This window comes from Theobroma cacao, chromosome 2 (assembly GCF_000208745.1).
Source record: "Theobroma cacao cultivar B97-61/B2 chromosome 2, Criollo_cocoa_genome_V2, whole genome shotgun sequence".
In the NCBI taxonomy this organism is placed as follows: Eukaryota; Viridiplantae; Streptophyta; class Magnoliopsida; order Malvales; family Malvaceae; genus Theobroma; species Theobroma cacao.
Window position 1 is genome coordinate 7,916,909 of NC_030851.1, and position 11,413 is coordinate 7,928,321.

At 35.6% G+C, this 11,413-nt stretch overlaps 1 protein-coding gene across 2 annotated transcripts; it reads right to left on the reverse strand.

The window, feature by feature from the left end:
- LOC18608413 (katanin p80 WD40 repeat-containing subunit B1 homolog) lies at positions 1,413–9,281 on the reverse strand. Of its 2 annotated transcripts, none has more exons than XM_018115748.1 (19): positions 8,871–9,281; positions 8,585–8,733; positions 8,299–8,429; positions 7,907–8,024; positions 7,576–7,802; positions 6,876–6,978; positions 6,624–6,694; positions 6,386–6,460; positions 6,141–6,284; positions 5,798–6,029; positions 4,534–5,217; positions 3,434–3,493; positions 3,233–3,354; positions 2,996–3,130; positions 2,797–2,871; positions 2,578–2,690; positions 2,195–2,311; positions 1,998–2,066; positions 1,413–1,861 (listed from the first exon to the last, which is right to left on the reverse strand). In XM_018115748.1, exons 2-19 carry the CDS (start codon positions 8,610–8,612, stop codon positions 1,801–1,803), a joined length of 2,565 nt encoding a protein of 854 aa, XP_017971237.1. In that variant the 5' UTR covers positions 8,613–8,733; positions 8,871–9,281; the 3' UTR covers positions 1,413–1,800. The 2 variants fall into 2 exon arrangements, with proteins under 2 accessions (XP_017971237.1, XP_017971236.1); XM_018115747.1 differs by having other exon boundaries at positions 1,413–1,864.

An 11,413-nucleotide genomic window follows, 5' to 3' on the forward strand; every position in this document is an offset into this window, starting at 1 on the left:
AGTTTGTATCACTTTGATATTTAAAAAGTTCAATATTTGACAAAAAAAATTTTAAAGTTTTGATATATAATAATCAAGTCAAAATCTTCTTATGTTACCTTAAACCCTATTATGAAAGAACAAATTTTGGGTAAAATTTTTCTACAAAATTAGTAACACAAGTGAGAAATTAATCTCTTAACTTGACACTATCAAATTTTAAATATCCATTATTAAATAAAAGATTTATTTTTAATATATTCTTTTCAATGAAAAATAAAAATTCTCAAATTGTTTGAGAAATAAAGAATGTAATGACAATAGATTTTACCTCATGAAAAAAGTTTACAGGTTCAAATTTTCAAGCCTTCAAATCAAAATTTTGTAAGTTTTTTTTTTCATTAAGGTTTTTGAGAGAAAGTTGAATAGATTTTTTTAAAAAAGAGAATATATTTAAATTAAAAATATAATATAAGAGATATTTATGTTCTAAAATATTTATATAGTATTAAATATAATTTTTTTAATTATTGACTAATGGTATTTATATAGTTAAGGAATCAAAAACATTATTTTAAAACAAGAAGAACTAAAATATCCTTTTTAAAATGTTTTGAAGAAACTTTTCAGATTTTATCCGTTTGTTTAGCTTTGAATATTTGACTCAATAAGCAATATATAATTTTCTTATTCAAAATATAAAGTTTAAATCTTTCCACCTAAAATAAACAAAATTATACTTGGATATTAAAAAAAAGAAATTTGTATTTAGATGCACCGGGAATACCAACCAATCCAGCTTACACCTTTAGCCAAGGCCAAGCAAGGTGCATTCCTAGTTAAGGTTCAGAGTCAGAGACGATTAGTCTGGTGTCGTTACTATGGTTTGCAGTAAATGCAATCCAATGCCGCGTGCCTGCGCATTAATTGCTTGCCCAGAAACAGAGAATACGGTTTTCATTTGATTTGGTTCGATGGCAGCCAATTATAGGACTAGTCTCCATCAAAGGACCATTCACCAACCAAAATGTATGAAATGATGTGCCCACGACCACTGCGGCTAAAGATTGATTACCAGGAATGCAAATGTTGGGGAGTGTCTTGATTTGAAGAGAGAAGTACGGAAAACCAATGACCAACACATAAAATATTTCATTGGAAGATAAACAACCATCAAGGAAAATGAATCCTTGTCTTCATTTTCTTTCCATCTTACAGAATAAATTATGCAGAAACAACCCAACTTCTCATGCACTCATAGAAGCTCAACATAGCTCTATTTCAGGTTTTTCAACAGATTGGTATGACCCAAATATCAGCAGTCCCATCTTTGGACACGTGTATATATATATATATATATATATATTACATATGATAAGTAAAAAAATTAGTTTNTGTATATATATATATATATATATATATTACATATGATGAAAAAAAATTGTTAATTTTTTAAAGCCATAAGGTACAAATTGATGTGCACATATTGGGTTAGAGTGTAACATGAGGTTGGTATACTCTTCTCCGAGCAGGTGGAAACTGAAGTTGAAAAAACTGTGCAGCAACCAGCAGCAGAGTAACAACCCAATTAGCCTTCACTTTCAGTCAATGTAGTAGAATCAGCTAGCAGTTAAATGCCTCCACTTGGTATAAAATGTACAAAGTGCGACAAGACTGGACAAAGACAATATGCATCAAAGTAGCGGTTGATGCTTTGACAGGCGTGTAAGTGCCCGAACTTGCTCCCCAGGGCAACATAAGAATTTAATCCACAAAAGCACAGAATTAAGTTGGTGCATGCATTCAATGCCTTGATTTCAGTCATGACACTTCTTGAATTGCTAGATTCAATTCCTGGGCAGATTTTGCAACTGATCCCCCTCTTCTATGGAGAAAAAAGGAAACAAAAGAATAAATAAATAAATAAAGATATCAGGAATTAGTCATCCAGCAAAGAACAATTGCATATGATTAAACCCTATTGCTCTGTACCCGTTTAAATTACAAAACATACTCACCTGGTAAGAGTGGGGAGACAGCGTTTTACTTTTTCAAGTTCTATAAAGCAGAGGTTGCAACGCTCAAACCTAGGCCAATCAGCAGCATAAAATCTCAGTTAATAGTCTAAGAACTGAATATTTGAACATTAAATTGACAATTGGCCACAAAAATAAAAAGAACATTAAATTTGCAGGTAAGAATCAAGCAGACACACCTTTGCTCTGCCTCAATGTCTACACCAACAGGTGTTGAAGCTGATAATGTAGAATATATCATTGAACCAAATACTCTGATCAGCTTAAGCAGCATGTCAAGAGAGATGCTCAAATGCCTACAAAGGTATCGCAGTTAAATATGGAATCTTACTCCAAATATCGGTAGATATAATTAACACCAACTGATCACTAGAAAGAAAGTACTAACATACTATCATTTTAACCACCTTATTAGAATCGAACTTTAAAGTTGACCACAAATGTAGTGCACAAAACCACTGAAAGCAATTGATGTTTCCAGAACAAATGGATGACATAAAAATCCCAGGCCAAGTGAATACAAAAATGCATAAAACATGCAAGATTTTGACACTGTTCTTACCTATCCATGTCACTTCCAAGGAGGCCAGACAGAAGAGGGAGAAGACAAGTGCAAATGTCCAACGTGACAATGTCCATTTTCTCAGTGATAATGGTCATCACATCAGCAACCACCTGCAATTTATATCTCAAAAAGAAAACAATTAGAAGTGGCTCTTCAATACGTCATTTACACAAAAGTTGGAATAAGGATGGATGTTAACAAACACAAAGTGCTTACAGCATAATCAGCCATCTTTTCCATTGCACTGATTGCCCCCTTTATGTCAGTCCTTTCCCAGTATCGATGAACAACCTATAACCAATTGTAGACAAAGTTCAGCAATATTCCATCAAAATTTCAACAGTGTAGACATCTTAGGATTAAGTGAACAACAAAAGCATCCACAAAGCATGAATACTAGTTTGTTTAGGATCACCTGTAACTTAGCTATTCGAGACTGCATGGAACTAATGAATTGATCATGTTGCTCCATTATATCTGCAACGGCATCCTCATCACTGGCAGAAGGCATTTCTTTTTCCATAGAGGGAGGGTATCCTCTTTGTTTAAACTTAAAAATAAAAAAATAATAACATGAAGCTTTGACAGGGATTTTGAGAAACGTGAAAAAAAAAGGAAAAGAATGTGAATACAAGCTTAGATCTGTTATTACCGCATTGAAGGAAGGCATATTTGCCACAGACGCATTCCCCGGAGAGATACTCAATGTAGGTCCATCATAATTAGAAGATCTCCCTCTTTTCTCCCAATTTATGACAACTGAACGTGTTCTTCCTGAATAATTGACTAAGTTCAGTAAGTCGAGACTTCATAGAATTGTGCATATATACCAACCAGCTATCAAGAGATATACCTCCTTTTTGGCTTTCCATAGGATATGCATCTCTATTTGTTTTTTGCACCTGTGCATCATCTGAAACAAAGAATTTACAGTTCAGCATAAATAGTTGAACATTCCAACTTGAGCAATGCATAACAGCCTGCTCAAGTTAGACCCAATTTGAAAACCAGACAAATCAAGAATGCATCTAATATGACAAGACACGCCTGCTAATTAGCCAACAGTGAAGACAAGCTAACCAAAGCTTTAATCATGTCCCTCAAGCTAGACCATAATCTATTCCACCTACATAGCAAGCACATAGCACAAACTGAAGTTCAAATAACTCATTAATTTCTCCTCCATCAATTAAGATGTGTGGTATCTAAGCCAAATAATGATACCATGGTCCACAGACAATGCTATATAGTAACATTCCTCAAGGCCAAATATGCTAGCCAAAGAGTATAACTACCTGAAGAGAGATAAAGAGACTCTAAGAACATCTCCCTACCACTGCACCTTACCAGCCTTAAAAGGTTATAGGAATATAGTCAACTTAGAGACTGGAAGAATTCCTCAGAAGCATAATTCATTAGTTAGCATGGTTCTAGTGTGTGTGTGTGTGTGAGAGAGAGAGAGAGAGAGAAAGCACTCTTGGAAGATAATTTTTTTAGTTTAAATGGTTCGTATGGAAATTCTATAGTTAACCTAATGGTAAATTTATATATTCATATCAAAATATCTAAGAGAATCTTTTAAATTTTCCTTAGTCCACTCAGTGGCAGCTCATTGCTCCCAAACATGACATTTTCTTTATCTAACCAAAATTACAGAAGTTATAATTTGAACTTGTAAAAGGTCCGCTTCATTGATCTCTCATCTCTCTCTGCAAGTTGTTCCTGTCAAGTCTAAAAAAATTTCTGGTTGCTATCAAGCACAGTCCTTTATTAAAGGCATTTTAATAGAAAGATTTTCAGTCATAATCTAAGTCACAGACTAATGATGAACGTGTTGCAGTTAGAAGCAAACAACATGTTATAGCAAATTTAAAAATTCTGGAAGCAGCAGCAGCTAAAAATAAAAGTCACAATCAAAGATAAAACTGTAAATTAAGATTTTCAAAAACATACGATTTTCGTCCTGGTAGCTTGAAGGCAACTCCACCACTGAGTTTGGTTCAGTCTTGGTGGAGCCAATACACCTATCCTCCCTCACATTCCTTTCAGCAGCAGACATTGCCTGAATTGGGCCTTTAACAGCAGGAAAGACATTCCTGTCTGGAACACTGCCAAATTCAGCAGCCTTAGAACCTGTAGTTTCAGACATAACAGAGATAGCTGGCCGGTCCATGTCTTCCCTGCTATTTTGAAACTTCCGAAAACTAGTTGCCTTTGACTGCAAAGAAAATGGCATTGTTCTTCCAACAATACCAAGTTCTTTTCTTGAATCAGCTCCCTGCTCCAAAGTTTTCCCAACTATTCCAGCTTCTTTTCTAGATTCAGCAGCCGGCTCCAAACTTCTCCCAGCTATTCCAACTTCCCTTCTAGATTCAGCAGCCTGCTCCAAACTTCTCCCGGATATTCCAACTTCTTTTCTTGATTCAGCAGCCTGCTCCAACCTTGTATCATTTCTAGGCACAATCACAGGTATGACATCCGACTTGTTAAAAATTGGAACATTAACAGCTGAAGTAGCCCTCGTAGAATTCCTCTTTGGAGCCGCTACACTAGGAACTGTTACTGAATTCGGCTGAGTTGTTTTTGAAGCAATGTTTAAATTGACCCTCTGAGGGGTACCAGGTACATTTCCTGTGGCTTTAACCAGTATGTAAAACCAGAATGAGATAGATAAATAGGTAACAGTTGCAGACCTCCCATCACCACTCGTACTTCCAGATATTTCATAACTTTATGAAGAACGAAGTTTACTACATAGCTCAGCAAGCATCTATATTGTTGCTAATAATCAATTAACTTTCAGAATTTTTTTCTTTTTTCTTTCTAGACGAATTGACATATTAATGCTGCCTGCTTACAAAAAGCAAAATGATATGTGTTTATAAAACTTGAAGACACAAAATAAGTAGAATAGAAAATTTAAGCATTTCTGCAATACCAGTGCCATGCATCAATCTTTTTTTCCTTTTTGGTTTTATAGGCCAAAAAGAGTTGTGTAGTTAAGTTTAGCATGATAGATATGAATTGTTTCTCCTAAATCCTTTTTCAACTAATTTTAATTTTTTCCTTGTTCTTTTGGATGGATAAACTTGATAAATGACAACTAATAGTATACTTAACGATAAATTTCACAATGCAATTTATGAGAATTGAGAAACAGAAAGCCAAGTGAAAATGCAAAACCCCAAAACAAAATTAAAAATAAAACGTAACATACATGCCAAATTTTTGGACTCCTTAGCAGGATCTGAGTTTTGTGAAACGGACAACCGTCCAAGGGATTTTGTTTCCTTCATTAAAGGATCAGGATTTTGTGAAACAGATAATCTTCCCATACTAGCTTTTGTCGTGTTCTCATTCAGCACAGAGAGGCTTCCACCTGAACTAGATTTAGGTTCAGAATGACCATTCACACGATTACCATTACCAACTGCATATGGTTCTATGCGCTGTACCAGAGACCAAAATCTAATATTAAAATCTTATCATAATAACTACCAGTGCCAGGAAACAAAGATGGAACAATTTAATAAGTCACAGTGTAGAAAACAGAGCTCTACCGAGATGTCTACAACCCACACTCCAACACAGCTTTGATTATATGAGCAGCCAAGAAGCTTTCCTTCATGAACATTAAGATCTGACAATCTAGACCATCCCACATCCACACCATCATGACATCTTATCGGTTCCCATGAGAAAACCTATTGCAAAGAAAAATGAAGTGCAAACTGCAATAAGCATAGAGCATTCCCCTAGTAAATGATTTTAGATTGATGAAATTTGAAACTATAAAAGACCTCACCTTCAGACTTTCATGTAATCCACAGAGTACAGTCCTACCATCAGGATTGAAGGTCAAGCAACGGACTCCAGTAGTCTACAGTAGAAAGAAAAATTCATGTAAGAATTTCTCCATAAAAACAGGAACGTAAAAGATCTTATGATCTCAACATAGAAACATAGAACATTTTCTGATCTCAACATAAATCTCTAACTCTACGAAGAGATTCAACCATTGTGTCAAAGACCAAAGGAACTACCTCAGGCCCAGCTGAACCAATGAGCTCAAAGGTTTCAAGGTCCCAAAATTTGACAGTCCGATCAGCTGAACCTGTGAAGGCAAGAGGATGAATAATGAAAATCAGAGCACATGACACAAGTAGGGATTTACAACCTCCTTGGACAACATAACATATCTTAGGATAAGAATTAATTTTTAGGAACATCATTGAATGAGTTCTCAAGTCAATAAGTGATAGCAATAGCTATTTTTATAGAAGGTAATAACCAACCTGTAGCCAGTAAAAACTCATGGGGATGGAAATCCAGGCACTGAATTTGGCCTTCATGATACTTGAAATCATGCAACAATTTTCCAGCAGTCAAATCCCACACCTGTTGATATACAGAATATGACAAAGATTGTTGTATAACTTATCTAGAATCAGCATCAAAACTCACAAGATTGTGTGTATAAATACTGCCTATACATGTGCATTTAGATCTGTTTATATGGGAAGAACTTTTTATCACATGGTACTGACAGCAGGCAATCTATACACCAGCCTGACCAATGTACCATTTTAAACAATGAAATGGCCCTGCAGATATCAAATGCTAGTGTCAGTAAACCAAAGGACTGCACCTATGGATCCATTCATGGCCATATAACAGTAAAATAGGTCAGCTGACTCAGTGAATCAAAGACACTGTGAAATGAAACAAGGTGTGTTAGTTCATCCAACACCATTAGGTTTGCATAGGCTCACTTGGAACTCCGCAATCTCAATTCCAATTCCCAGTAAATAATAGCATGACCATGAACCAGACCACCACTAAAAGAAAAGAAAAGCCTTATATGTTCATTCACCCTACCTTGCTCACAGAGGTCCCGAAAGAAAGGGGTATGTGAAAAAGCAAAAAATGTGTACAAACAAAGGATCGCATCAATACAAAATAATTAACATCAGAACTAAAGTAAAGCACTCTCACCTTCACAATGTTGTCCTCACCACCAGATACAACCCATCGGCCATCTGGTGTAAATCTAATTGCATTGACTCCTCGAGTATGGCCCTTGTAAGTGTGAATACACCCTTTCTTTCTGATATCCCATATCTTGAGATTTGTATCAAGAGAGCCAGATGCAAAAAACTCACCAAAGGGGTGGAAGTCCACAGAGATGCAATTGGATCTATGACCAGTCAGAGTCCGAACAACTAGAAAAGTATCAGATTGCAACAAAAGAAAATCAATGTAAAAATTTTACAAGAGCAACATGAATATTTTGAAGGGAAGAAAATGTGGAATTGGAAAAGCATACTTTTTGCCTCCTCTAAATCCCAAAGCTTGATGGTACCACTTGCAGCACCTGCAGCTACCAAGACTTCTGAAGAATCAAAGCTCACTGAGTCTATTCCACTTGTGTGTCCTGACAAACTCTGGTATGATGGTTTAAATACAACATCAATTGAATAAGAATCCAGCAGTCTCCAAAATAAAATTTAACCAAAGGCAGAATCTTTTAATTCTATTATTTGCTATAGGTTACATTATTTTTCACCCTTAGCGGCTACTGAGCATATATTACATTGAAGTGGACCAATGACAGTGAAAATACTACTATGATTACTGACAGATAGAAAACTAGCAAAGAGGGTATTTGCAACGAATTTAATAATTTGCATTGGGAAAATACTGAGAGAGATAACTGACCAGTATGGCGTTGGGTTTACCAATAGCCCAAAGATTAACCTTGTGATCTTCCCCTCCAGTCACAAGAACCCTCGACGATTTCCTTCCAATCTTTAGGCAATTCACACTAGAAGAATGTGCCACAAATTCCTCTGTTTATTACAGTTGTTAAGGCTACCCCAAGTAGTAACACTTAAATGAAAGGAGAGATCTGTTTGAGGTTTTCAGGGAAATTGTTACAGAAAACCCAGATCAAGTAAAGCAATTGGAAACATAATTTACTAAAAACCCTAACAAAGAAGGATACGCAGCTTGTAAGCTCGTTTGGTAGTCATGGCGGTAACGAAACGGAAGACAAAACCCTAGCAATGGCTATAGCAAACATTCAACTAAAAACTCCGATGAACGGTGCCATAGATCTCATCCCCATTGCATTATTTTAACCATTTTCTACGACTGCAAAATCGAGAATTTTCACTGTTAGATCGAAAACAATTAAAAAAAAACATACACATAAAAAAAGGGTAGTATAAAAAGAAAGAAAGAAAGAAAGAAAGGAGTAAACGACATTTTACCAGAAACCCAAAACTTACAGAGAAGACAACAGTAGGGGAGATTGCTTCATTCTTTAACCTTCATTCTTGGGTTTCCTCTAAAAAAAATCTATATTTCTATTTTATACCAGAAAAAGAGTGGAGAAGCAGTAGTTGTACAACGCAAGAAATACGAACAAAAAAAATTCTTTATTTGGAGAAAAAAAAATGGAGGAGTAAGTAGTAGTGGGTTTGCTTTGCCTTTTCTTGTTGGTTTTTTCAAACCCACATTTCTCCAAATCTTGCTAAATAAAACCCAAATCTTGGACAACTCTATCAAATGTAAGATTTCAGATATAAACAGAGAAAGAGAAGAACGCAGAGAAGGGGGCGCTTTCAGGTTTCACTGCTGCTGCTGGGTCGTCTTCGTTTTTTTTTCTTTTCTCTTTTGCCCCCTCCGTTTCTTTTTTACTGATTAAGCATTGGATTATTTTTTTTTCAAAATTAATCGAGAAGGGGAAGTGGGAGGGAAATTAAAATAAAATTAAAAAAAATTTGTTGGATAAAACCCGGTCCAGCCCAATGGGGGATCCCTCCATCAGCAACTCAAAATCGAAAAGACTACGCAACCATACCCCACCCTTATTTCCTTCTCATTAGAACGCTGCTCACCTTTTTCTTTTCTCTTTTTTTTTTTCTTTTCTTTTCTTTTCTGGTTTTAAACTTTCAATTTCATTCTCTCAAGCTTTAGAGGACTTTCATTCTTTTCTGGAAGTATATTACTTACAGTTTAAAAAATTACTTTTGTTAATTAATGAAAGTGGGAGCCACACAAAATTATGGCTCTCTCACTTTGATTTCTTGCATTCATGTCAATCATGTTATTCTTATTGCACGCCACCTCACCCTTCGCCACAAAATGGCTGTGAAATCCTTAAATTGTATTCCCAACTCCCCAGTTTTGCTTTATTTCCCTGCAAAACATTTAAGCACGATAGATTCTGCTTTCTTTTGACAGAAAAGATAGTGATTCAATACTCATGAGAAGTCAAAAATTAAGTAAATTTTGATATACAAATATTTTTAATTAAAAGATATTTTTAATTCTTGTTTATAAATTTAATACTTATTGATATGAAATCTAAATAACAACATTTTTATGTCTTAATACAGATATTATTATGTACAGGTCGCGTTGGTACATGTGCGAAACTGTCCTTACTTGTTGTCGGTATGTTGCGTAGTTAGAGCAAACTGAAATTATTCCACTATGCTATTATGAATAACTCCATCAGACTTGTTGTAAGATATGAGATGGTGTGCTCTTTTACCTGCTTTTGCATGTGCTAAAAATACAGTAATATGAGGGTGTAGTTTAAGCAACCTAATCCAAATGATTTGAAGCATTCTGGTCCACCCTGTCTGCTTCCTTTTATCTGCTTCGTTTCTGCCCATTCTCTCTTTCAAGATCTGCTTAACTGCATTGATCATTGATGGGTCTCTTCTAATCTTTGATTCAACATTGTTACTCTGTACATTCTTACTTTGACCAACGGCTACTCTATCCTACCTTGACTTTTACATGTCCGAGGAGTTGGTTTTGACAACAACGTGCCAGGTCAAGTTAAGGTCAGGGGGCCTTGCCTTGGACAACCCTCCTTTTTTCGTGCCTCGTTGAGTCAACTCACTCTTTCCTCCTTCAATTTCAAATTCAAAACTTGAAGAAGATGCATAGAGGATTCACCTCATTCAACCCCTAAATGTCATTAAGAAATCAAATGCATTCATGACACATTTTGTAAACATTTAACAGAGCCTCTTTTTTTTTTTTCCTTTTTCTTCCTTTTCTGTTTTTCTATGCTATTAATATTTCACAACTACTCCAAATGCCCATTTAATTAGAGTAATATACTAATTTTCATTAAAGGAATGACTTCAAACAATGATGGTAGGTAAAAGAAGAGTCAAATAGAAGGGTGGGTTTCAAATCAAAATCAGTTTAATCAATGTCCGAATAAACCTTGGAGCTTCATAATATACCAAAAACACCTGCATGGGATTTACATCTCCGGTTGTAACTATAGCCATGACAACAACCAATGTTCAGCTGATTAAAGAAAGCATCGTGTCAATGATTGGAGATTGTAGAGAAGGAGCCAGCAATCCATTTGATTGGGAGAGAATGAACTTAGAATTAGGAAGGTAAGAGATGGGATGCCATTTGTGCTCAGCCTTCTGATTCACCAACCCAATAATACAAAAGCAATGATTGCAAAAGGCCACAACTACCGTCAGGATTTTCTTTTAAAAGGCTAATCCTATGCGTTCAGCGGCGACTAGCACTCTGCTGTTGCCCATATTGGATCACCGAAACAGATAGCAAGTAACCAGGGCTTAGGATCCACTTGTTTCTTTCATCTGATACTATAAGAACACACACAATACCAGCGTAGTGCTACAGCATTGCATAACCATAAAGTAACAATTATGACAATCAAGATTTCCATTGACATTTGTTTGGGTTAACTTTTACCAATGCAGTAGTGCAGAAGATGCAAACAGCATGGCATGAAAAGCGACAGCATGAAATATAGATCTGTTTA

Coding starts and splice junctions, on each gene's coding strand:
- LOC18608413 (XM_018115747.1), bottom strand. CDS start 8,612: ATGACTACCAAACGAGCTTACAAGCTGC. Junction 6,285..6,385: donor GATTACATGAAAGTCTGAAG/GTGAGGTCTTTT, acceptor TCTTTGCAATAG/GTTTTCTCATGGGAACCGAT. Junction 2,872..2,995: donor CTCGAATAGCTAAGTTACAG/GTGATCCTAAAC, acceptor AATTGGTTATAG/GTTGTTCATCGATACTGGGA.